Genomic DNA, 27,631 nt, shown 5'->3' with positions numbered 1-27,631 from the left:
TCCATCGCCAGCTGACAACGAAATCTGAGTTCATTAACTTGAATCGCATTGTGCAAGACTAGCCAAATGAACATTCGAATTTTCTCAGGAACAAGCAGCTTCCAAACCCTGTCCAGTTTGCAGTCCTCCAAAGGGTTATGCGCCAATTGGTTCAGCCAAGCATAGGCATCACGAACAGAGTATTTACCTGTACTGCCATCATCCCAAATCCAAGCATCCTGACGACTCGCGCAAATAAGAGGTTGGACCGCCATAAACTGATGTTGCAACGAGGTGGGTAAATAGTGTAGAGGCAATTCAAATCCCAATTGTTGTCATGGATCAGGTCCCTCAATGTCAAATTGGTATCAGATATATGCATTAGTTACTTATGAGTAGCTTGTATTCTATGCGATATTTTGAGCACATGATTAATGTTAAACAAATCAGGGATGAAGATCTTCTTTAATTGTATGTAAAATTATATCTTTTTTATTATCTAGCCATAAAAGAAGAGATATATGATCGTATTCTTTCTCTTCTATTCTTCTCAATTTATATTATAACAAAAAAAACTTAAGAATATGTTCTCTTTTTTACATTTTTCTATTTACCTATCTCACTTATTTTCACTTTTCTTCCATAAATAGAAACACCTTTTTTAAAAAAAATTTCCGCATATATAATTTGAAAATCCAAATCCCACATATAAGACCACTTATATTTGTCCGGTCCTACTAATATACAAAAGATGAGATAAATAAAATTTGAGGGGAAAAGTAATCAATGTCTTTCATAAAGGCATATGATGACAGGATGGTGTGTTTTCGGTTTGTGATTGGCTTAATGGGTACGTGGTCGTACGGATGAAGTTGATGTGTTGCTAACATTGTACTATTTTTGTGTTTTTAACTATGCTACTATGTCCCACACCCACTGTTCCTGCGCACCTGCAAAAACAGCTTCAGATAAATTTCCAATGTTCTGATTTTACAAAAATGCATTGATGGCATATACTCCACCACACTCTCTTCAGATTAATTACTTTGAGATTATTTTTAACCACCACCAAATATTATGAGATTAAAATTTATCATAAATGATATTTGTAACAACATTTTTACCACTTAAGTTATCTTTTAAAGATATATTAAGATAGAGTAAACTTCGTTGAGACAAGACAATTAAAGGGAGAAAATAACTTTTGTTGCTCCAATTGAGTATCATTTCTGTTTATTAAAGTGTCATTATCCTTTGAATTTTGAGTTATGGGCTTATTTGCAGCCAATTGTGTTAAGCAAATTTCTATACCCTTTTAACTAATAGATTCTTTTTCGGGCCCATGGTCTCTCGGATTTTACCAAAACAAGTAAAACGATGAGGTTCCAAATTTCCATGACCATAAATATATTTAGTTTCTTAAAATGGTGGGGCATGGGGAACGAGTGTGGGGATAGGTGGATGAATAAGGAAAGGTTCATCTCTCACTCTTTCCTCAGTTTCTCTCCGCACCTAATTGTGCTCTCTTCTTTTGGGTGCTTCCTTTCCTTCTATTAACTCTTCCCTTTCCATTTCTATACACAAGGTTACCAGATTTCTGGGATTTTGCCAATTTGGTCTACTCTGGAAGCCCCTTCTACTACTTTGAATTCTAAGTTGCTTTTCCAGCTGGTAAGTATCCATCAATCAACTATTTTTTTATAAAATATAACTAAAAATTAAAATCCATCTCTTTGACATTTGATTCCTGGTGTTTATATTAGATCCTTTCTTGGAAGGATACTTATTGCTACTTTTGACCAATGAGTTTGTTTTAATAGAAATCTGCATATTTTGCATCTGGGTTTGTTTTTTCTTCTGTTGTTTTTCAGATGCTTTTTTTCTTCTTCCTTTTAGTATCCATCCTCTATGTCACACAACCTTAGCACTTTTTATTTTTTATTTTTGAGGATTTTAAGGGTTTCCCTTTGATTAGTGAATTTCTCATGACATCTGTTGGAATCTTCTTTGTGCTGCAGCTTTCTAGTTGTTAAAGTCTTGTTTTCCAAGGCTCACTTTTTCTGGACATCTGTTACACATTGACCAGAAAGCATTGTATATTGTTTCAATATCCTACTAGGTCAGCACTACTCCTTTCTGAACATGTGTTGAACATTTTTCAGTTTTAAAAAAAGCATTTTCTAAATTTCATAGCTTCATCTTTTTTTTTTAACTGCTGATTTAATAATGATGCAACAGAGAGAATGGTGAGAGGAAAGACTCAGATGAAGCGCATAGAGAACGCCACAAGCAGGCAAGTGACCTTCTCAAAGCGGCGTAGCGGGCTTCTGAAGAAGGCCTTTGAGCTTTCTGTGCTTTGTGAGGCTGAGGTAGCTCTCATCATCTTCTCTCCAAGAGGAAAGCTTTATGAATTTGCAAGCTCCAGGTAACTAAGGACCCTCACCAATATATTTTCCTTTAATGTTTCATACATTTATAGCGTGTGTTTCGATCAATTTCTCTTTTGTCAGAATTAATTTTGAAGTGCAGAAGCTACTCACATAAAACTTTTTTCTATAATTGATTATAACTTTAGGATCAAGGACCAAGTGAACAAAAATTTCTTAACTGCACTTGGTCTTATTGCATCTGCATAAGATGGCATCCACTTGCTAGAGTTCCATCTATTTAATTCTTAGCTATAGTAGATTTCATGTAGACATGTTTGTGTGCTTTCACACCATATAGAGATTCAAGTACTGATGTTTCTCATAAAAAATCATAAGGCAAATGTTTGATAGAACACTAAGAGGTGCAGACACACAAAGAAAAAAATAAAGACTGATATATAATATGAAAAAAGTGGGATTCAAATTTACTAACATTTACTTAGCCATACCTATAAAAAAATCATAACCCAAATCATATATACCAGTACAGTGGGGGGATTAGACAGGAGGCTAGGGAGTTTTATTTGATGTTACTTTTTTATTTTCTTTCATATTTTATATCCTTGGAAGTACATTGGTGAATGGATAGCAACTAAGGAGTTTTATTTGACGTTGTACTTCTTATATTTTTGGGGGCTGAGGAGCTCAGATATTAATTTATTATAGGACAAGGGATTAACATTACTTTGACAATATTCATGATTTCTGTCAGTTCAAGTGATACTTAAAGCTTAACTTACTTGAATATTCTTATCTGTGTTTTACATCTGACTATCTGAGTAGACATGAATATTCTCTATATATGCCGATAATTGGCTTTTGGATTGAGGACCATTTGTTTGAAACTTCACACAATACATATGAAACTTTTCAAATATACACTAACACATTTTGTGGGTGGGATAAGCTTAGAAACTTTCAAGCTTTCCTCAACTGCATTGGGTTTTCTATGTTGGAATAGAATGAGTCCAAGTTTAGTCCATTCACATACAATTTTTCTTCCATTGTTTTTTTCATCTGATTTTTCATTCTACCTTTTTTTTCTATCACATCATCAATCATATCTCTCATTTCACTCATTTTTATTTATATCTCTCTTAATCCAACTTTTTCCATTGAATGTGAAGAGTCAGATTAATAAACCATTACCCAACTCCTTCACCCTAACATTACAGAAACTTGGGAAATTAAATGGTGAAAAGTGTTGTACTTGTTCCCTTCCACAGCGGATAAAGAGATATCACGGGTACGTGGGTCATATATCATATATCATATGTACTAAAACATTGACATATCCAATATTCATGAGATACAAACGATATTTAGGGTTCGTATAGAAATGTTGTCCACCACCATGATTCTGTTGCCTCCTATAACATCTTCCAATAAATAAAATTAAGGGTTAATGAGTCATATCAAGACAAATTTTATTTACATCTTATTTTTACTATATTTTATTTCTCAATCTCTCTGCATTTCCTAGCATATCACCTACCATATAATTCATTTTCCCTCTTCTCTTCTTAAACTTTTACTGCGAGGAGTGGAATTTGACATGGAATTAAGTATTATTCTAAAATTAATATTATTTTTATGGATTAAGAAACAAAACAAAGATCATGATTTAGGGTTTTAGATTAAAGTCAAGGTGAAGTTAACTTGAGTTTTCTCCATATTAAACTTGAGAGTTTTCATATTAAACTTAATATAACCAAATTTATTTTTTTCCAACTGTAAAACAAATCGACTGATATCACCACAGTTCTCAATACAACTAGAGACACACTAACCTCGTTACAAGGCTGTTTATGTTTCAATTATCATTATAATAATACTCCCTCCGTTCCTCCTGATCTTTTGTTGTTTAAGGTTATGCACATTATTTAAGAGTGCAATTATTGATATATTTGCTGACATAAACGCCCCTATTTAATGTTGAGTTAGAGTGAAGAGAGAGAATGATAGTTATTGGTTAAAAAATTTGTTATGGTTTTGATTGGTGAAAATAAGTGGTGGTAGGTGAGAGATATAATATTAAATGAGGGTAAACATGGAATAAATTGAGAAAAAATGCATTGGATTTGTAAAACAACAAAAGTTTTGGAATTTAGGCCAAAAATTAAAACAACAAAAGATTAGGAACGGAGGGAGTAATAATTAACTTCTGCATTATGTCGAAACTGCACACTAATGTTATTTAACTAGGGTTTAAACTATTTATTTATGATATCAAAGTTCTAGTCAATACTTTGTATGATGATGAGAGTGTGCTGTAGCTTTAAGTACTTTCATAATATGATTTTAAAACCATTTCTATCTCCTATAATCTTTTTCATCATCACTTTCTTCTTGAGTTACATAAAAAAAAAAAAACATGGTAATTTTTTGGGATTTAAAATCTAAAGAGCAAAAAATGAACTGGTTAGATATTTATAGTTAAGATACTGCTGAATTTGTCTCAACCATATATATGATTGACAACATGTTTGAATAGAGTTAAAAATCTCATAATTACTTCTTCCCCCACAAAAGTTACTCTTATAGCTTCTTCTAAATCACTTTTCACCTCAATGTGAAAACCTACCAGGCTTCGGAACACAAACTGAATCATTGAAGCATTGAAACTGGTATTATGTTTGCAGTGCTTTCAGTGAAGCACCTGCTTATAAAACCTTTCTTTCTCCAGAATGTAGTAAGAATCCCTTAAATTTTTTGATGATAAACATATGCTTTCTAGTTTACGACTTCTGCCCTTCCTCTGAAATATTTTGGCTTAAATGGATTAATATTCTGTGCTTACATAATTATAAGGGTAACTGTTGTAGACCATGATAAAAATTGCTTCATCCATGATCCATGTTTTTTCTACTAACATTTTATTTACAATATATTACTTATGTGCTAAAATTTATTTGCGGAACAGTTTTGTTAATCCGCAAACTTTATCCTGGTTATATATGAATTATGATTTGTGCTAGCTAGTCTGGTGAGGGGTGTGCAGATAAATTTGGAGAATCTTATTTGGTGAGAAGCCTCCCCAAAATGAAAATTCTCCAAACCCATTAGAAATGAAGATTAGAATTTAGAGCTGAAAGAATTTGTTTCTTTTTCTAATTTTCTTTTATATTCATTGAAATTCGAGAAAATGAGGGTTAAAAATGAAGAAACTATTTAATTCTAAAAATAATTATGTTCTTAAGTCATTAATAATAATAATAATTATATGGGTTGACAGAGCGGGTTAATCAGACCTGCCATTAGTCTGCCAAAATGTGATTTGGGATAAACATACCACTTTTACTATTTGGCGGACTATCAGGCATTATGGAGGATTATCGAATAGGCCTACTAAAATATTTTTGTGAAATAGAAAAGATAAGATTACATGGTGAGTAAATACTAAATATGAAGTTTATTTTTCGATTGGAAGGAGGGTCGAAGCCCTAAACAAAAGACAACTACACTCGAATAGACCGAGGGAATGACACTCATGAAACATCAAAGATGAGCAAGTTGGAACATCTAGGAGGAGGGCTCTCCAAAATATGAAGTCCAAACTCAAGATCATGGGCCATGTTAGCTAAGCAATCCACAACCTGGTTATCTTCCCTGCAAACATGCACACACCGGAACCTCCCCGGCACGCTCCATAGAAGCATGAATATGGTTCACTAGGCTTCCATACGAATGGCACGGATCACACCCATTATTAATGCGGTGGATAGCGACACTGGAGTCGCTCTCAATGATCACTCTCAGAAGACCCCTGCTCCAAGCTTGGCTTAGAACTGAATAAATACCCCAAAGCTCTACCCAAAGGACATTTGAAGTGCCCAAGTTCCTTCCAAAGCCAAACAACCACCTGCCATTGGAATCGCGAGTAACGCCACCAGACGCAACTAGAATATTTGATGGACCACGTACCGAGCCATCCGTGTTGCATTTGATCCAGGAGGGAGGGGGAGGAGACCAGCGGATGAAAGCTAGCTGGTAAGTACCACGACCAGGCAGCGATGTCTGCTCTACTGCGGCTCGACACGGAGAATGTTGGAGCTACATATGAAGAGTTGCAGTAAGAACATGGTGCAGGTCGAAGGGTTCTCCCTAAAAAACAAAGTTTGCTCTCATGGTCCAAATCATCCACAGAACAAGGCCAAAATTTGGGACCACACCGCTACCCGTAAGTTTTTCAACAACCAATGCCTGAAGTCTGAAGCAAAGAAAGCTGTTTGGTGATGGGTGTGCACCAGCTGAGACCACAGTGGACGAACCTTGCTGCAGTCACAGAATAAATGGCTGATGGTTTTGGGTTTCTCTCCACACAACGGGCAAAACGGGTCCACCGTCATGCCAGCCTACCACCGCCGGAAATTCACCCACACACCATTATTCAGAACACGCCTGAAGAAGTTGCAAATTTTGAAAGGACCATTCCAAACAAAAAAAATATGAAGTTTAAAATACAAATGAGGATAAGAAAAGCTCATATTTACCACGAATTAACATAAATGTGGGTTAATTAACTAAAATAGATCCAAGGTGAGTAAATTCTAAATACATGGTGACTATTAATGGACCTATTTTTTATATATGGTTCAATTAATCTTGCTTCACCTGCCTAGTAAAAAGAGGAAATTTTCACTTTAGAAGGAATTTCATTTCCGTTAACTAATAATGAAAAAATAATTTTTCTCCTCCCCTTTTCAAATTTCTCTTTTTACTGCCAACTCTAGCTCTTTATCTCTCTCTATGTTTTAAAGAAACTTCAGGTTATGTGCTTACTATTTTGATCATGGATCAGCTATAACTGTAGTAATATTGGGTTTCATGAAACAGCATGCTGGAGACAATTGAACGCTACCGCAGGCATACCAGGAGTGCCCAACCAGTACCAAGAACAGATGAACAAAATATGCAGGTTAGTATACCCTTTCCATTGTTTTTTAGTTTTTTCCCCTCTTCTCTCATATAGCATTATTAATTCTATTCATCATTTTGAATTTTTTGTATCAGCATATGAATTTATTATTTGGTATACTCCAACCTATTCCTTACAAAATTGTTTCACACATTGGAGAATAATAATACACCAATCTTAGAGAGGCTTCTATATATCATACATCGTCAAATAGATGTGAATTGATATGTCGCTTGTAACTTATTGCGTTTAATTCATAGCTACATGTAACATTTTAGTTCATAACCTGATTATATGTAACATGTCTCGTTACACTCCTTGTAACTTATTGAGTTTAATTCATAACAATTTTACTAGTTTTGTATTGAATGAACGATTGAGAAGCTTAAGGGTCTGTTTGATAGCAGTTTTAGTTTTCAGTTTTTAAAACAGTTTTCAGAAACAATTCTTAAAAACAGTTTTCAGAAGAAGAAAACAGTTTGAATGACATGTTTTCGAACATTTAGAAAACTGATATCTGAAAACTAAAAACTGAAACTGAAAACATCTTTTACCTGTTTTGGTTTTTTAGTTTTAAAAACTGAAAATGAGAACTGTTTTCAAAAACTGTTTTTGAAAACAGGTCTTACCAAACAAGTGAAAACTGTTTTGAAAACAGTTGTCAAACAGGCCCTAAATGATTGTATTTTTGAAAGACTAAAATCGTAAATGGTGAAAAACTGAATTAAGCTCGTGTTAAACATGAGAAAAGCATATTAGTGTAAGCCCGTGTTATATATCAACTTACTAATCTCTTATCTTTTTTTTTGGTACACTAATCTCTTATCTAAGTGAACCTATTGGTTAAAATTACTAGAATTAAATAATGTCTTAAGCCTTAATTAACTTAGCCAATACATCAATGATCTGATAATTCGAGCAAACATAACCAGAGGCTGTTCTGATTCTTAAGGAAATAGAAACCCTAATTCTAACTAATTTCTCAATCGAATAATAATTAGATTTATAACCCAAAGGACTTTTGGGCAACAATAAACATAGAAAGAAGATACAATTAATGGATGAAAGGAAAACTCATAGTAAATGAAAAATATCTGATCATACGGAATCCATCATCCCTTAATGCAAAAAGATCTATCTCCCCATGACTAAGCAAGAAATGGAAAGATCTCAAGGGACCCATTGCTTGAAATGGAGAATTCTCCAAAACTAGTAGAGCTCCAAAACTTCTTTTGCAGTCCAAAACTTCCCAAAATGGCTGATTTTCATGAAAATCATGCAAACTAGGGTTGTCTAAGTTTCGGGCCAACAATGTCGGTTTCGTCAGGTGAAAAATGCCAAACCACCCGACCCACCACTGACTATTTAGAGGTTGCGGTTTGATCAGGCTTGGTTAGTGCGGTGGCAGTTTGGATCTGTCAGTTCTCCCGGTTATTGATCCAGAAAAGAAAATCGAGAAGATTCAAAGACAAGAAAGAACCTTTTCAAAGATGCAGTCATTTTGACAAAAACCGTTTCATAGATCCAAAAATTTGAACATAACAAGACAATATTACAACTTACAATGATCAAGAAATGAAGAGATCAGGGTATGAAACAAGAGAAAAATAAAAACTTGGGTTGAAGATGGCTTGATCGGAGGCGAGGATGAAGACGTTATTCGATCTCAAATGTCATGCAACAACAAGAGGCTAATCTCTGTGGCGCTTAGGATGGCTTTCTTCGATCTCGCACCACCAAAACCAGAATCGCGGTTGATAAGAGGAGTGAGACTGTGAGAGGTCCTTGGTGGAGAACAAGGAGAAGAGAAAATGATAGCTCTTGATGTTATGGCAGCTAGGGTTCGCTATGGCCCTTCAATCTCGCACCACCAAAAGTAGAATCGTGGTTATTCGGAGAAGTGAGGTTATGAGAGGATCTTGGTCGAGAACAATGAGAAGAGAAAAGGATGGCCTTTGATGCTGCGACGGCTAGGCTTTGTAAAGGTTGGGGAAGGGAGAAGAAACATGGATTGGTGGTGATGGTGGGCTGGTGGCAGCGGCTAAGATTTGCTGGGAAGGGGAAGGGAGAGAAGGGGCAGCAGAGTCTGAGAGAAGAGGAAGGTTTTTTCTTCTGTGGTGCAAGAGGAAGGTGCTCTATCTAGGGTTTGAAATGGGTGTGTTTATTGGCCTATTCTCCTGACATAATAATGGGCATGTCCCATTTTTTCAATCTTGTTCAGTCGGTTCAGAGCCCAAACCAAACTTGGTCGAACCAAACCACATAAAACCGGTTTTGTGCACCCGCCCAACCTGAAAACTGACTTGGTTCGACTGCTTGTTCCAGTCGGACTGGGTCAATTTGGACAGCCCTAGTGCAAACCCTCACTAATTGGGTTTTAACAACAATGCTGCAACATTGATAACTTTCCAGCATTGCATAACGCTCCAGCAATGTAAATTTGTAAGTGTTTTGACATTGCTTAATGATCATATGTCCATTGGTTGCCCTATTATAGCGTTTGTTTCCCCACATCAAAAAATTAAATATACCAAAACATTCTAGAAAATGGAAAATGATTAAACTACCTAAAAATGAAAATAAAGTGATAAAATGACCTAAAAGATGTACCAAAGTATGCTAAAAACTAGTAAAATTCCTTAAATATCCAAAAGTCAAAACACCTCTATACTAAGATAATTGCTTGTCCTCAAGCATAGAAGAATCCCCCATGTAAGATGAAAACCATCATTTCAAAACATGCATGAAGCAAGTAAAGTCAAGTGTATTGTGAGGTACCAATCTAGGAGAAAGATTGGATTCTAGTAAGTGAAAGTAGAAATTGACGTAAAACTTAGGATAAGAGACTTTTGCAAGCTTCCTTGATTTCCTAACCTCATATTGAGAATCCATTAATCACAACTTAAGGGCTTATTGTGTGAGCATTTTTTAGATTTTTGAGTTGTTGGGGTATATGATAATGTGGTAAACATGCCTTACTCTCTTCCAAACTCTAACACTTTAGATTGATTGGTAGATATAGTGGTTAATTTAGGACCCTCACTCTCTTACTCGGCTCAAACTTAGTGAATAAGGAAATGAAATGATTAAGGGTATATAGTAATGTTGTAAGCATGTCCTACTCCCTTACTAACTTCATCTCTTTATTGACTTTTTTGTCAAATGCTCTTTTATTAACCTTCTTAGCCATAGAGGGTAGACCACAATGAAAGAATTTAAAAAAAAAAACTAGATATTTCACATTCCCCACAATCCTCATAAATAATTCAATAATCTCAACATAGGTTTCCCAAGTATCACTCAACTCATTTTTTCCAATATTTTAAAATTCCTATACTAACCTACTTAAGTCATGCATCGATGGGAATGGATACCGATAACCACCATGTCTGAAGTTTTCACTCAGGGTGGAAAATCCATCTAGGCCAGAAGATAACACTTAAGGGCAATAATGGCGGTAGAAGTTTCTTGCAAGCCAGGCGGGAAACACTAACACCCAATGATAACCTTCACAGAAGAAGATTTTAAGGGAATAAGAGATGGATATATGGATGATCCCATGGTTGTCTTGGAAACCATTTTGCAACATAAGATAAGTGCATCCTTATAGATTTGGAAAGCTCATCCAACATCCTATTTCGAGACGTTTTCAAGTGAATGAAGTTTGCAAGTGACTCTATAAAGCCAAAATATGGCCGAGTTTTGGGATTTACTGATTAACGTTTGGTACTTCTTATGATTTTATTATTGGAGGTCCAACCTTAATAAAATCAAAGTTTTTGTCTCAACTCTCCCCCTGACAATGAAATTCTCAATCGACGGGGATGGGTCAGTGTTGTAACACTCAATCAAGCCTTAGCCAAAAGAAGCTACCACAACATATTGAGGCACTCGAAGAAGACCGCATAGGAAAAACAAATTGAAGTTCATCTTTTAACTACAAAACCTCCGAAGAGAGGACCTATACTAAGAGGAGTGTAGGATATGAAGAGGGATAGCATTCCTCTGGAACCTAAAATTTAAGTCATTGTTGTAATTTTTATTTTATTTTATATGTACTATGTAAAGGGTATTCTTTCTCTAGCAGTAACCGACCTTGCAGGGTTTTGATGTGGCTTTTATGAATGAAAAAGGATATTTAGAAGAACTTATCTCTTTTTACGAAAAAGACCGGGAAAACCTGAGATACTCTAAGAAGCCCTAAACATAGGCAAAAGAAATTTCAAACCAAGTTCTCACTTGGACTCAATCAAGCACTATGCTGGAAAATGTAGTGAACATGACTGAGAAACCCTTAGATAATCTAAAATTCTATAAAATTAGGCAAACTAAAGTTTAAGAACAAGTTCTCGCTTGAACTCACAAAAGCCTCGCATTGGGAAATCTAATGAACAAGATTGAGGAACATCAAAAACTCTAAGAAACCTTGAAATTAGGTTGAAAAAAGTTCAAGAACAATGTCTCACTTGAATTCATCCAAGCTTCATCTTGGGAAATCTAATGTACAAGAGCGGACAAACACTCATAAACCCCCAAGCATGGGTTCACCCCTAAATCAACTCTCACATGGGTTCACCCAAGCCTTGCGCTAGGAAATATAGTAAACAAGACCAAACAGTATCATATACTCAAAAGAAGCCTTAAACTTAGAAAAAATAAAGGTCAAGATCAAGTTCATACTTGGATTCACCCAAGCATCGTGCTGGGAAATCCAATGAACAAGATCGAGCAACCCTGTAATACTCTACAAAATCTTAAACTTAGGAAAAATAAAGTTCAAGACCAAGTTCTCACTTGGATTCACCAAAGCCTCGTGTTGGGAAAACTAATGAACAAGACTGAGCAACCCTCAGATACTCTAAAGTCTAACCAACCGTCAACTCGAGAAAAAAATTTCAAGACCAACTTCTCACTTGGATTCACCTAAGCCCAGTGTTGGGAAATCTCAAGACTGAGAAACCCTTGGATACTCTACAAAACCCTAAATTTAGGCAAAATATAATTCAAGACCAAGTTCTCACTTGGATTCACTCAAGCCCCACGCTAGGATACATGATGGACAAGACCAAGAAACCCTCAAATACTCTAAAAATCCCTAAAATTACGCAAAATAAAGTTCAAGATCAGGTTCTCACTTGGATGCACTCTAGCCACATGCTAGTAAATCGAATGAATAAGATCGAGCCACCCTCAAATACTCTAAAAAGCCCTAAATATAAGAAAAATAAAGTTAAAGACCAAGTTCTCACTTGGATTCATCTAAGTCTGTGGTATGAAATCTAATTAACACGAACGAGCAACCCTCAGATTCTTTAAAAAGTCTTACACTTCAGCAAAATTAAGTTTAAAGACCAAGTTCTCACTTTGGTTCACCACAAGCCCCACGCTAGGAAATGTAATGAACAAGACCGACCTCCCATCAAGGCAAATTATATTGGAAGCAAAGGGTTTTCACACAACTTAATTAGGACTTCCACACAAATTTATAGGATTTTCACACAATTTATCCGGTGATTCAAAGGGTTTTATAGAATCATATAGCATTTCAAGGGTGTTAGGGTTAAAGAAGAATGTAATATAGAGTAGGAGAACAATAGACGAAATGAGAGAAAGAGTATAAGAGATAGAGAGAGTCGAAAACACTTATTCACATCAACTATGTCAAAGGTGTTATACAGACTAAGTTCAGTTACCGGGGGGAAGGGTAGCTCACTTGGTGAGTTAGGGGAAATGAAGGGATTTGCAGTGTGAAGGACCCTGGTAAAGAAACTAATTTACTAACAACAACTAACATTTACCTATAATAAAAAGTTACCCAGTTATTGTCGTTCAGTTATTCTAACTATTGTTAACTAACTATCCAACTAACCCAATATAATGTGCATCAAAGGGTATTTAATTTCTATCTGTATAAACAAATACATGCAAGATGTGAATATGAGAGAGAATTTGTTAGTTTGAATTCTATTGATCCTCTATTAAAACCTCACTTTATTTTGTTATCTTAGAATCCAGAAGGCTGAATATAGTTTCCTGATATATATTGCAGAATTTGAAGCTAGAAACAGCAAGCTTGATGAAGAAGATTGAGCTCCTTGAAGCTTCAAAAAGGTTCAAGATCTTAAATTTCTCTTCATCTTCACAAATTGTTTACATTCAATATTGAATTTCACTCACACCAAGGAAATATGTTGCATGTGTATTGTCATCCCCTTAGGGCACTTTTGGGAGAGGGCTTGGGGTCATGCTCCTTAGAAGAACTGCAACAGATAGAACAACAGTTAGAAAAGAGTGTAAACACTGTCCGTTCAAAAAAGGTTAGCTTAACAAACCTACAGATTTTTTTACTTCTAAATTCTAATATTTTGATTTTGATGTGTATTTGAATTTTGACTTTCTGTGATTCAGAGTCAGGTTTACAATGAACAAATTGAGCAACTAAAAGAGAAGGTAAGTTGTCCATACTCCATGTAGTTGACAAGGTGATTAAATTTGAATGTCATCTTGCATTTGCCTTTGTAAAATACCAAAGTGATAGGAATCTGGAAATGTTTGTTTGAATATCTGTGGGCACCAGTATAAATGAATATTAGCACTCAATTCGAGATTGAAAAAAGTTACCATAACTCTTTTTCGGGAATGGGATAAAAGTTTGTTTAGGGTACACTCAATTGATATCTAAACAGACGCGTGAAATGGAACTTGACTATGCATGAAGTATTTGATTCCTGACTTGATCCAATGAACCTCATTTTCCATATTTAGTTTAGTCTACCTTTTCTAATCCAGGTCTTTGGCCCCTTTTGTAACCCCAAAATCAGAAACTACAAAGAGAGGGGAAAAACAAACTTCTTAACCTTTTCAAATTCATGCTACATGCACATAAGTCAAATGCCAACAGGGTATAACTACATATATGGATTTCTGTGTGTCTGCATCTCATTAAAGCTGACTTAATTTCAACTACTTTCTTTTAAATTTAGATGCAGATGCGATATAAGACTCAACTATCATGTGAAACTGTTGTTTATCCAGCATTACTCCACATTTGAGATTTTGTGCTTGAATATACTTTTGTATCATCCTGAGTTCATGATTCAGGTCCCAGAAAAAGATTCTTCAAGGTTCTTTTTCTGGGGTAGAGAAAGTGAAGGTTTTATTTAATAATTTGAAAAAAAATAAAATCTCAGCTAAATTACACTGAAGAGATTCTAACTACTGTTTTTTAATACAATTCAGGAAAAAGTCCTACTTGCTGAAAATGCCAGACTCACTGAGCAGGTGAAATTACACTATAGTTATTGCTGTCTAGTATATATTTTTGCGGATTTTGTTGTATTATTTTCGGTTTGTGCTGGTTCTGAACCGAGGACCTGATGGTTGGGTAAGGTTCACTAAACCAACAAACCACTCAGGAAACCAGTTTTCTTGAATGCTTGTTGTTTGTTCTGGATTTTAGAAAGTCCTTCAATTAGACTAAATATGTATTTTTAACTGAACTTCCCTTGCAGTATGGTAGCCAGCCACAGCCAGCAACAAATGAACAGAGGGAAAATCAATCCTATGCTGAAAGCAGTCCAAGTTCAGATGTAGAAACTGAATTGTTCATTGGACTACATAGGTCTAGTTTAAGATGATTCAATTTATCCTTTGCTTATGCAAGTATAAAATAAGTTCAAGCCAATGTCTCTAATATATGATATCAGGTATATTTTTCTTAATGATCTATGTCCTATGATGAATAATATTGAGGCCTATATTACATTATGAACTTTCATTAGTCGTATGGCTAGGGTTTAATATAAACGTCTTTCCTCTGAACTCAGCTTTTTTAGTTACATGTCAGAAACTTTTGCATGCTGGTGAGTTTAAGGCTTTTTTTTCTGAATGGCGTGAAAGAAAATATTAATTGGAGAAAGGGGGTGAAAAAAAACAAAATTAGCTGTCTGGGGTAGTAGATATCTTAGAGGCACATGTGATCCCGTCATTACAATTTGCCCTGTTGTCGAACTCTGACGCGTCAGCCAACGAATGGAATGTTGGGCGTACCACTTCATGTAACGGTCGTTAGGGCCAGCTAACGTATTAACCACGGGTTGCTGAACTATCCTTTGGTGTCTTTGCCCCCACACCTGTATAAAGGGCATCATGGCTGTAACCCAATCTTCCTGTTCCTTCCCCGCCAAAGTTATGTCATGCAGTTTATCAATTTGATATGGTGGGTCAGGTACCCCCTGAAACATGCCAAACTGTTGCAAGACTCTATCCGGTTGGTGCCACTCAACAAAGGTGTAGCATATCATTGGCACAACTGATCTCCACAAGTGCATACTTTGCCAACACCGTTCCGGTAGCGAATTTATAACATGATCTGGGTATGGCCTCCAGACAAACTACACATCCAAATTAGACGAAAAAAATTAAGAACATAAACATAAAATGATTGAGACAAGATATCAAAATAATATAATATTAGCGTAATATAATATTAGCATAACTAACTTACGTCTTCAGCTCTCAGTTCGTCGAGCTTGATCCGCCACAAATCAATTTGATTCGTTTGACGACCAACGTCAACACGATTTGGGTTTCTTCCCCACCTGAAATAAAATTTAGGGTAAATTATTAACGGCTTATTTTGTCGCATTTATGTGAACAAATAAATATAACTTCTTGTAAATTACGTGCATACCTTCCTGCGATGGGGCAGCCGATTTGCAATATCGGTATGATTTCAGGGGCAGTCATTGGAATCCTTTCCCAAGCCCAGATTTGGAGCAAATAAGTACAACCACCGATTTCTTGTCGTTCATAACCGGTTGCATGGCATAACTCATGATAGAGAGTTGCAAGCACAGCCGAACCCCAACTGTACGTGGAGGCCAGAGCTAAATTCTCTATTAGTAGTAGATATCTTAGAGGCACATGTGATCCCGAGTGGTCGGGTAATAAGAAAGTGCCAATCAAGCGCAAAATGAATGCTCTTGCAGCAAATTCAGCTTCTGCCGGCCCAAGTGCACCTAGGTTTTGAAAATCAAAACACTGGTTTAACCATCTCATGTTTAAACAACTTCCTCTAATAGCACGTCGCGGTGGAGTGACTCCTAGCGCACGAGTAACGAGATCAGACCAGTCACACCATGTCACCCCGGTAACAGGTTGCCCATCAATATTTAGTCCCAGCTGAACGGCAACATCTTGAAGAGTGATGGTGCACTCTCCAAACGGCATATGAAAGGTGTGCGTCTCGGGCCGCCAACGCTCCACCAATGCGGATATCAACACTTTGTCTTGTTTGAGAGAACCACATAGAGCGACCTCGTAAAATCCGGCCAATCGAACGTATTGTTCGATTTGTGGAGGGACACCATCCAAAGGAATGTGGGGTAATCTCAGCTTCAAGACTTTCTTACTTGTTTGGTTCCAAACATATCCCGACACATGTTTGTTTTGTTTCACCAACAACGTCGGATTTTTTGGACCGAGACTTAGCACTGCTTCATCCGCCATTTACAAAACCTTCATGAAGTAATAACATGCAACCGAAAATTAGGCATCAAAGAAAGTTTGAGACTCAAAAACAAATGATAAACTATAATATTTGAAAGGTTAGAATGAGAGATAGAGTTAGAAATAATTACCAACAATATAGAGACTTTTACACTTGAGAGAGTTTAAGGGTAGGTAGAGCTTGAGAGGTATCAAACTTATCACTTGAGAGTTCAGAAATGAGGCTTGAAAGTTGAGAATTGAGAGAGTTGGAGAGGTGAAGTTGAGAAATGAGGCTTGAAAGAAATGAGGCTTCAACATTTCTGGGGGTCTTTTTATAGGGGTTTCAGACCGCCAGAAATGCAGAACATAGCCAACAAGCCATTCGCGAGGTCAAGTGCGAATGCCTGTGCATGCTTTGATCGTGGCCGACAAGCTATTCGCGTGGCAGGCTACGAAAGCCTCTGCATGCCTCTGCATGCCTGCAAGCTCTGCTACGTCCCATCCAATGACAGCCATTCGCGAGCTTTGTTGCGAATGCCCCTTGTTCCTCAGTCAAACTGCATCGGGAAGGAGGAGAATCTCTCCTGGTGCACCTGATTCTCCTTGTCTTATTAGGATTCGCAAGGTTTCCTACGAATGGTACCTGGTCAACCTGACTTCATGTCATTCAGTTCTGGAAAAGTTGTTTGTCCTATTAGGATTCGCATGGAATCTCTCGAATGCTAAAAGAAAACTACCCCAGACAGCTAATTTTGTTTTTTTTCACCCTCTTTCTCCAATTAATATTTTCTTTCACGCCATTCAGAAAAAAAAGCCTGAGTTTAACAAATGGAAAAAATAGTTAGACACCTTAATTATACCCACACTCAAAGAGATACGGGAATTAAAAAACTTTTTTTCAGGATTAGGGGGCAGATGCCCTTTTTCACAAAGGCGAGTTGTAACTGAAAGTTAGCTATTCTTACTTGTCATCAGTGGCATATGCTGCTGTACCAGCTCAATTGTAATATAAACTCCTCCTAGACATGCCAATTGAAAAGAATCACAGTGATTTCTTGCAACCTCATTGGTTCATGTTTTTTTCTTTTCTGATTTCAATTTCTTAAATGGTATCAAAGCCCCAATAAGGGTTGTGACATCTTGTTTCCAAATTAGATCATGGGAACGGTAAATGCAAATCAATGGCCCTTTTCTCTTCTTCTTCCCACTTTGCTACCACCCCATCTCTTTTTTTTTGCAAAGCTCTAATCTTTATCTCCAATCTCTGCTAATTCTCCTTTTTCTCGATCTGGGTTTGAAGGAAATCGCGGTTTTGAATCGAATATGAGGAAACGAGAGAGGGAGAATCCTTGTGCGGTTTGTGGGCACTATCACAAGTATGAAGAAGGGGAAGTTTGTGGGATTTGCGGTCATCGGATTCCGATTGGATCAGAGAAAACTCGCTTTTCCGTACGTCGGTGATTCTGCCGGAGTTTCTTTATCTTGGAAGCTATGATAACCTAACGCAGCACGTGCTGAGCTTTTGAAGACTCAGTTGCTGGGATCCTCAAGGTCCAATCTGGATTTTTTAATTCTGCATCTCCTACGGTTGCCTAGAGCATAGTGTATGGTGAGAATGCTCTCAAGTTAAAAGTTAAATTTGAAGAAGTGTGTTGTGTTGTCTCTACTAAACTCTACTTTGGCAATGTTCATTGCCATTATTGAAGCATAAAAAGAGTTTCTTTGGGTGAAAAATTTATTGCAGGACCTTGGTGTCTTGATAAAAATTCAACTTTTCATTCTTGGTCCAAATTCATTAATACTAGAAATAATACCCGTGCGTTGCACGGGTTTATTTACACTATTTTTTTAATATAGTATAAAAATTATTACAGTGTAATTAAATTTCTTTTGTATTAGTATTAAATTAATTTTAAAAACTTTGGTTGTAATATATTTTATTGATTTGGGTTCTCTATTTTTAGGTCTATTATTGTGGTTTCAATTACAGATGTGCTGATTAATCATATATCCGGTTGTAAACATTGATACTCAATTATTGTCCCCATATGTTATTCTATTTTTCAATCATAACTAATTTTTTAAAACCAATTTAATAATTTGAAAAATCCTTAAGTGAATTTAAAATATTTTAAATCAAGTAATAAGGTTTTAATATAAGTTATAATAACATATTTTTTTATACTTTTTTATCAACAATAAAATAATTTTAACTTTTTTTTGAACTTGAAATAATTTTAACTTAAAAATTATAATAAGTTATAATTCTAGTATCGTAAAATATTATTTAGTAAATTTAAATTTATTCAACTTTTGTTATAATTATTTTTCTCTATTATGCTTCATCAAGTTATTTTTACTTCTATATAATAGATCAAAAATCATATTTAATTTTTTTAAAAAATAATATACACATTCGATATAGTAATAATAATATCTTATAGGGACATTTTTTTTAATTTTCAACCATTTTTTCGACATTAATTATTAATAAATATTTTTTTATAAGTAATAAATAGTAATAAGTTTTATTTTTTATTTTTTTAAAATTTCTCAACTTTTGATTAGTAACTAATAAGATTTATAATTATTATTAACAATAATGTAAATAATATAAACAAATTATTATTAACAATCTATTATTGTCATTAATGTAAGGTAGTCAATTTCAATTATTATTATTTTTTAAAAATTCACCTCAAGTTGTAATGAAAAATTAAAATTTAAATAATTTAAATATTTCATTTTAAATAAGAGAAATTGAAAAGTTTTAAATTTTAATATTTACTTTTAAATGTGAGAAATTGAAAAGTTTAACAATTAATAATTAATATAATGAATAATAAAGTTGATGTAGTTTTTATATTGGTTTTCATTTTTTTTATTTACTGTTTTTAATTCAAAATAAATTTACTATTTTTTGTGTTTAATGTTATTTTTTCAAGTATGCTTTACATATGTATATAGTTAGATATATATATATAAATTTTTTTATTTTAAAAGTATTTTATTTAATTAATTATTAATAATATTATTTTTTTTTAATTTTTATTTTTTAAATTTGTTAAATGCAAAGCTCAAGTCAATTTTAAGTCTATGAATGTTGTTATTTAATATAAGTAGTTGAATAGTTTTTTATAATACAATTTTTTTTCAGTTTTTAATTTATTAAATTATTTATTTTTTAATGTATTTAATATAAAATTATGTGAGATTGTATGATTTAATGGATAATTAAAATTTAAATAATTTAAATATTTCATTTTAAATAAGAGAAATTGAAAAGTTTTAAATATTAATATTTACTTTTAAATGTGAGAAATTGAAAAGTTTAACAATTAATAATTAATATAATGAATAATAAAGTTGATGTAGTTTTTATTTTAGTTTTCAATTTTTTTATTTAATGTTTTTAATTCAAAATAAATTTACTATTTTTTATGTGTTTAATGTTATTTTTTTAAGTCTGCTTTACATATGTATATAGATAGATAGATATGTATATATATATAGAATTTTTTTTATTTTAAAAGTATTTTATCTAAATTAATTAGTAATATAGTTTTTTTTAAATTTGATTTTTTAAATTTGTTAAATGCAAAGCTCAAGTCAATTTTAAGTCTATGAATGTTGTTATTTAATATAAGTAGTTGAATAGTTTTTTATAATACAAATTTTTTCAGTTTTTAATTTATTTATTTATTTATTTTTTAATGTATTTAATATAAAAGTATGTGAGGTTTTATGATTTAATGCATTTATTGCATGCAAAAAACACAAGTGTGCTTTACATATATATATAGATGAGGTATCATTAGATATGAGATGCATTGATTGTTAGGTGGGAATTGGCCAAGGTTCAAACATATGGTAATGGTGTTATTATGATGACTAAGGCATTACTAAGAGTCTGAGATTCAAGTTTGAAACTTGTGAGATTGCTAATTTGCCGATCATCTCCACATAATTGTGAGGGAAAATTTGTTGGGATTTTGGCTCCATTCTTACTTGGATAAATGTCAACTATATGCAAATTCACTTGTCTCACTTTTTCTCTAGTGGAGAGAGGGGTCAGATTAGAGGAATTGAGAGTCCACTTTGGCAAGAGAGGCAAGCAATAAAAAGGTGAGAGCGTAGAGAAGGGAAACAATTTTCGCACAAACTTAGTGTAGTTGTACGAGCTTTGCCACTGCTCCTTCGTTAACAATTGTTTGGATTGAAATTTGGGCACCAAGTTGGCAACATCTGATTCTTCAACCTGAACGATTGGATTGATGAGAAGATGTTTGAGATGGAAGGAATTGGGCTATAACAGCAATAATAATTTCTCATTTTTCTGATATTCTTAGTTTTCTATTTCAAGCTTGTTGCTTTAACTTATTACTTTTAAATAATTCACTCATACTTAGATGAATGAGTTTACTTGTTAAGTATATGGTCATATGGATTATCTCTTAAAAAAAGATATGAATTATCTTTTAAATTTTAAATATTGTTGTTTATTCTATATTGATCGAAAATTTTAAATGGTGAAAGTTATTTTGGTTAACTAAATTGGATAATATGTATGAGTACGAGCATATATGCACAAAGTGCGAGAATAGATATTTAAGTCGCTACCCAATACCCATACAAGTACAATGACGAGTGCGAATAATTTTTAAAAATCTAGACATGAGAGTGAGTACTGTAGTACCCTACCCAAACTCTATCCATCGGTCATTGCCCTCCCTCGGTGAGAAAATCACCTTTCGAGTCAACCCTCTCCTGAAACAAAAGTGGACTCATTGCCTCTGCTCATTAATTTTGGCCCTAGGCCCAATTTTTATTTTTGTTTTTGACGAGTAAATCTACTATTTTTATTCAACAAAAAAGGGAGTCATATTCTGGGTAGATGGATAAATAAAGTTGCATAATTTTACACAACATTTCAGTTTCAGCCGTTTGATTTATAAGAAAATGAACGAATCTGATTTGAAGTTGAAAATCACTTGATCCATTTTCATCTTCGCCGTGCCGGAAACCTCTTCCACCAGAACCCTCGCATGATGCCGCCGTCTCAGCCTATCTCTACTAATGTTTTGTTCATTCCGGCGAGGTATCACCCCCTTTCTTCTTCTTCTTCTTCTTCGTATGCTTTCAATATTGATGCATTATTGATTTCATAAGGTAGATTTGAACTTGCATTATATGGTATGAAATTTGTATGATTGAAACCAAAACAAGCTAGAACAGACGCGATTTTTCACCCTTAATTGTTCGCTCATTCAAAATATTTCCATCTATTCCAATAGACGCAATTTTTCACTCTGAAATCACACAGGCCCTCCAAATATTGCAATGTTATAATTGTGCCCACTGTGTTGCTGCTGTTATAAAGTCACCACCAGCATTCATTTGTTCAAACCAAGTCATTCGTTTCGCGATACTTCTCTTGCTCTTGTCTTGTTCTCTCATTAACCATGTCTGCTCTTCCGCCAGTCAACACCGCCGCCAACAACTCTGGTGGGGGGATTCCAGTTGTGGGAAATAGGATCGATGATCAGGCAAATAGAAAAACATGCCACCAAGTAATGGATTTTTTTTTTTAATTTCTTGAGTGAACTGACCCCCTTTTTAGCTTAGATTTTTCATATTTGTTGTTATGATTGAATGCTGTTGAGAAAAATGAAAGCTTTCTTCTATTTACTCGATTTTCTAGAGTTTTATGAATGGCTTATTTTTCATATCTGGATTATGGCTAATGCTGTTAAAAACCAAAATCCCGAAGTGGGTATTTAAAGGAAAGGTCAGAATTCTGTGAAAAATGAAAACTTTTGCAGATAGATGAACCAATTGTATTAAATTCAGGTCTGTGACGGCTATTGTGGTTATTACATACAGATCTGAAAAGTCTCAGATTGCGATCGCAACTGTAGTTGTGATCTTTTGCAATATTAAGATCGCAACCACAACTGCAATTTAAAACCTTGGATGGAGTTTTCTAGGGTTATGGTGTTTGTGGATGTATCTCTGAATTAGATTGTTTTGTCTAATTTGTGTGTTTCTTTGCTCTTAATTTTTAAGTTCATTTTGATGATACTGTTTTGTTGTTTTTTCCCAGTGCCAGAGAAAAATCAATGGTGTCGCTGCTTTGTGCAAGAATCTGATAAATGGCAAGCCTTGTGTAATCAGATTTTGCCATTTATGCCTTTTAAACAGGTTAGACTCATGGATGTAAACAAGAAATAATAGATTTGTCGTGTTGTAATGATCTTAACCATGTGCGTGTGTCTTCTAATTGTATATCATTTCTTACTTTTGATTTGAAAGTTGTGTTTTATGTATTCTATTACAGTCGTGTTAAGTTCTATAATTTTCAAAATAAGTTGTTCGATGTGTTTCATATTCGTGGTTTTCTTTTCAATATCATATTAATTTTCAGAATTATTCTATTTTGTTAAGGGTACATAAGTAAGTGATGCATATTTCGATGTGCTGAGGATTTTATTTTGTTGAATTAGATATGGGGAGGAAGCACAACAGGTAGTTCTGCTGGATGACTGGAGTTGCCCAAAGTGCCGGGGCAAATGCAACTGTAGCACATGCATGTAAGTTGTGTGTGAGTTTTCAGTTTAGCCTAGTGGTTTATATTTTGCTCCATTTGTGTGCTAATTTTGAATGGAGAGAGATTTTGTAGGATAAAAAAAAGGTAAGAAGCCTAGCAGAGGATGAGGACCTTTGTCTAGGATGCTATTGACGCAGCGTTCGATGCTAGAGGACTCTGAGTCGGGCGGGTGAGAGTTGTGTCTGTATTTTGGGGATTGTGAGCTCGAGTTCCTTTTTTCTTTTCTAGGGCTTGGTACCTTCCTAAAGTCCATCGTGTGTTGTTGGCTCAGGAAAGGTCAGGGCATTAGTTTACTTTTACATAATAAAATTGATGTACTCAACATTTTGAGAAATTAATGAATGATATGTTTTCAGTCATTTGTTTATTGTTTATTTATGCTTTGAAAAGGGCTTTATTTTCAGCAAAAATTCACACGTATTTTGAAAAAGGTTACTAAAGTGACACTCGAAAAAGTCACTTTATTTTGTACTTGATCATTTAATTGAATGTTTGATTATTTGGTGGATATTATTTAGTTCTATCCAGACCCACTAAATTCTCTAGATATAATGGTGGTATTGTTGCATAAATAATCCTCGTTCTATACTTAATGGGGCTGCATTCATTCTTTTTTGTTATATCAAGTGTTCCGAGGTTTCTTCCCTGTGAAATCAGGATCTTAACATGGAGGAAGGGGAAGTAGAGACTATTTTGCGAGAACTAGTTCGCAAACAAAACTTGCGCAGTGGAGAGAACACCTTAGCTGTTGAGTTCCAGACTAGACTTTTGACCCTGCTCCGCACCGCTTCAGGACATGAGTTGGTCCATTTTACCTTTATTCTTTTTTTAATTTTGTGTGTGTTTGTTTTCTTTGATTAAAGCATGTTATCTACATCCCTTTGGTGTAGGTCTCCATCCTTAACTACAATAGATGGGAACTGTTCATGGTTGAATGCTCTGGGGGATTTAACTTTACAATCTCCTCTTGTGCTTAAGGATTTCCCTGTAGAAATGCTCAATGAAGGCCTCTCTGGGTATTGTCACTTGAGTTTGTGTGACAAGCTTAGACTCCTGACTTTCATCTGTGATGAAGTTCTTAGCTCAGAGTAAGTATTTCAAACTCAAATAGAATATGCTTTTTTTTTTACTTATCTTTATTGAGCCTTTTCTTTTTATTTCCTGCTGTTAGTTTTGATCTTGTTTAAAGTGGTTGAAACTTGCTTAATATGTTCAGGAAAGTGAGGAGTCATATTGAAAAGGAAAATTTAAATATTGAGAAGTAGAGGATAGAAGCCAAAGCTTTATTTGCGGCTGCGAAGGAAAAGGTACAAGAAACAAGGTGGTCTGTTCTTTGCATGTGGGTTTGTTTGACTGTCACATTGTGTTCATAAAAGTGTTTTTATGTGTCACTTACAGATGAAAAGCTTGAAACAGAAGTTGCTGGAAGAGACAGCCAAAACTGTTCATTCAAGTGGGCATCCTGGGTCATCGACAGAGCAAGATGATGTTGTCCTGAAGTTAACAAGTGAAGTTTCTCAAGCTCACAGTGAGATGCTCGAGGCTAAGGGCAGGATTCCTAAAAGTATGTTGCGATGTTTATGAGTTGTTTATATGCTCTAACTTTTATTCAAGTTCATTCTTTAAGTTAATATCTGCTGCACGTGGCACAAACATGAGGTTGTATCTCGTAATCTTCCTCGTCGACTCTAGTAATTATTTGCATGACTTATTATTAATCTTCAATGCTATTAATACTTCACATCTTGTTTCTTTTCTCACATGATAGCATGCATTCTCTTACTCAAAATGTTGTTAGTAAGTTGTTCAATTTCAGTTGATTTAAATTTCCTATTTTTTAAAAAAGATAAGTGAGATTTAATTTGGTAAATTGACACACACTTAATTGGGGTAAAATAGAAAATGTGTGTATTTATGATTACTTTATGTCGTGTAAGAGTTTAATATTTCTTCTAATGTAACGGTTTGCACTTAACATTGTTCTCTTTTATAATATTGTAGGGAAAATTTATGATGCTACGAGGATTGAGCCTCACTTTGTGGATGGTAGAAAGGTCTTTTGGAAATTGAAATGTTTTGAAGGTGACGATGCTCTTTTGCTACAAGGTAATCCTCATAACGAATTAGATTGATTTTTTAAAATGATACTACTGTGATTTTGGCTCTAGCAAGTTTTCTAAATCATGGCACAACATGCAGACATCAAAGTACAAGAATGGGATGGTATTGCAACTGATGAAAAGTGGTCTGTTTATGGCCCGGAGAAGAAGAATGACATTGATAAGTACATTTCTTCAAGGTGAGCTTTCCTCTTTGGTTCTTGATATTGGAGTTTGAATTCTTTATATTTTGTGGAGGAACATGACATGATGATAAGTAGTTACCAAAGCGTGTTTGAAGTCTTAGTATCTGTTATTGAGAAAATGATCTCATCAGTTATATACTAAACATATCTAAAACCTTTGTTAATATTAAAGTGGAATGAAATATAAATTTTACGATAATTCAAGAGCTTTAATAGCTGTTTATTAGAAAATATATTTAGATATGAAAACCATCTTATGAGGTCATCTAAGATAGTTTAAGATATTATATAATATAATAATGATTTTACAAGATGTTTTTCAGATATTCTTAACATCGTGAATGAAACTGCTTAATTTCCCTTTTAGATGTGCAGCCCAATTGCATATATTGCTATATCTACTTTAAAACATAATCCAACAGCAATAAGTTTAAAGAGGGCCATTTAATTCAGCCATGCACATGTATGTGAGTGCAACATTTTTTTTTTGGGGTTAAATTGGAGATACAAGCACCTTGGTTGGGGAGGAAGGGAATAATATGTTGCTTTGGGGAACAGGTTTTTTTTTTTCAATATTACAATATTACTCATACTATCAAACTTTAAATTAAAGACACCTGGGATGTTTAATTTTCTTAAAAAAATAAAAAAGGTACATAACTTTAAACTCTTGACTGGTGTAGTATTCGAATTTTTTTCATTAAACCTCTAATCTGTGAATACAGTAGTTTTGTTAGTGACATTGTAATGATATATCATTTATGTCTGTTTATGCTCATGAAGCACAACTAATTGAATGTATATCTTTCTTACCTTGGTTGCAGGACAAAGAGAAATAAATGTCGCTAGGCTCCTTACAAACTTTCGAATGAAAGCAGTGAAGCTGATATGGAGAATAAAGCTGAGCTGGTTTGTAATAAGGAGTTGTAACTGAAAGTTAGCTAGCCTAGTTAGTTTCTTACTTGTCATCAGTGGCATATGCTGTACCAGCTCAATTGTATATAAACTCCTCTTAGACATGTCAATTGAAAAGAATCAAATTGATTTCTTGCAACCTCATTGCTTCATGTTCTTTTCTTTTCTGATTTCAATTTCTTAAATGGTATCAAAGCCCCAACCAGGGTTGTGCCATCTTGTTTTCAAATTAGATCATGGGAACGGTAAATGCAAATCAATGGTTTAAGATCCAATCATTCTTTTGCAAGGTCGGTGGTCTAGAATGCAAATCTATCTTGAAACTCTTACTACGTTCATACAAGTGAAAATCCTTCCGATGAAAAGGTCAGACCAGTTTTGTCCAGCAGAAACTGTCACCCTATGTTAAGGGTGTTGGTCTCAAAGAAAAGCTTCGACTCGTTGATGGTAGCTTGCCACAACCCGTGGACAACTACAACCCAACCTTTGAGGTGTTGGAACAATATAATAACTTGGTCCGTTCTGGATTTTTTAATTCTGCATCTCCTACGGTTGCCCAAAGCCTTGTGTATGGTGAGAATGCTCTCAAGCTAAAGGTAAATTTGAAGAGGTGTGTTGTATTGTCTCGACTAAACTCTACTTTGGCAAAGTTCATTACCATTATTGAAGCATACAAGGAGTTTCTTTGGGGTGAAAAATTATTGCACGACCTTAGTGTCTTGATAAAAATTTAACTTTTCATTCTAGTTCCAAAATCATTGATGTGAGGCATCATTTGATACGAGATGCATTGATTGTTAGGTTGAGAATTGGCCAAGGTTGAAACTGATGACTAAGGCATTACTGAGATTCAAGCTTGAAATTTGTGAGATTGTCAATTCGTCGATCATCTCCACATAGTTGTGAGGGAAATATTTGTTGGGTTTGTGCTCCATTCCTACGTGGATAAATGCTAACTATATGCAAACCCACTTGTCTCACTTATT

General features: G+C 34.6%; 3 protein-coding genes across 6 annotated transcripts; 2 read left to right on the top strand and 1 right to left on the bottom strand.

The window, feature by feature from the left end:
• The first annotated feature begins 1,412 nt into the window (after positions 1–1,412).
• LOC130728178 (MADS-box protein SOC1-like) lies at positions 1,413–15,147 on the top strand. 2 transcript variants are annotated; one of them, XM_057579543.1, is made up of 9 exons: positions 1,414–1,650; positions 1,998–2,098; positions 2,218–2,404; positions 7,245–7,326; positions 13,376–13,437; positions 13,544–13,643; positions 13,735–13,776; positions 14,566–14,607; positions 14,838–15,147. In XM_057579543.1, exons 3-9 carry the CDS (start codon positions 2,223–2,225, stop codon positions 14,961–14,963), a joined length of 636 nt encoding a protein of 211 aa, XP_057435526.1. In that variant the 5' UTR covers positions 1,414–1,650; positions 1,998–2,098; positions 2,218–2,222; the 3' UTR covers positions 14,964–15,147. The 2 variants fall into 2 exon arrangements, with proteins under 2 accessions (XP_057435527.1, XP_057435526.1); XM_057579544.1 differs by lacking the exon at positions 1,998–2,098 and having other exon boundaries at positions 1,413–1,650.
• A 47-nt stretch (positions 15,148–15,194) lies between these two features.
• Positions 15,195–17,568, bottom strand: LOC130713732 (serine/threonine-protein phosphatase 7 long form homolog). The gene is made up of 3 exons (XM_057563533.1): positions 16,019–17,568; positions 15,833–15,926; positions 15,195–15,719 (listed from the first exon to the last, which is right to left on the bottom strand). Exons 1-3 carry the CDS (start codon positions 16,834–16,836, stop codon positions 15,195–15,197), a joined length of 1,437 nt encoding a protein of 478 aa, XP_057419516.1. The 5' UTR covers positions 16,837–17,568.
• A 3,809-nt stretch (positions 17,569–21,377) lies between these two features.
• LOC130728177 (uncharacterized) lies at positions 21,378–26,775 on the top strand. Of its 3 annotated transcripts, XR_009015591.1 has the most exons (9): positions 21,647–21,916; positions 22,922–23,019; positions 23,322–23,408; positions 23,498–24,513; positions 24,642–24,732; positions 24,824–24,989; positions 25,427–25,531; positions 25,625–25,724; positions 26,555–26,775. XR_009015591.1 is itself a non-coding variant. In XM_057579542.1 (8 exons), the coding sequence occupies exons 5-8, from the start codon at positions 24,824–24,826 to the stop codon at positions 26,577–26,579; spliced, it is 396 nt and encodes a 131-aa protein (XP_057435525.1). In that variant the 5' UTR covers positions 21,378–21,916; positions 22,922–23,019; positions 23,322–24,513; positions 24,642–24,732; the 3' UTR covers positions 26,580–26,775. The 3 variants fall into 3 exon arrangements, 2 of the variants coding, with proteins under 2 accessions (XP_057435525.1, XP_057435524.1); XM_057579542.1 differs by having other exon boundaries at positions 21,378–21,916; positions 23,322–24,513; XM_057579541.1 differs by lacking the exons at positions 21,647–21,916; positions 22,922–23,019; positions 23,322–23,408; positions 23,498–24,513; positions 24,642–24,732 and having other exon boundaries at positions 24,742–24,989.
• Positions 26,776–27,631: the final 856 nt, after the last annotated feature.

The sequence above is a fragment of the Lotus japonicus genome, chromosome 1 (assembly GCF_012489685.1).
Source record: "Lotus japonicus ecotype B-129 chromosome 1, LjGifu_v1.2".
Classification (NCBI taxonomy): Eukaryota; Viridiplantae; Streptophyta; class Magnoliopsida; order Fabales; family Fabaceae; genus Lotus; species Lotus japonicus.
This window is presented reverse-complemented; position numbering and strand designations above follow the sequence as displayed.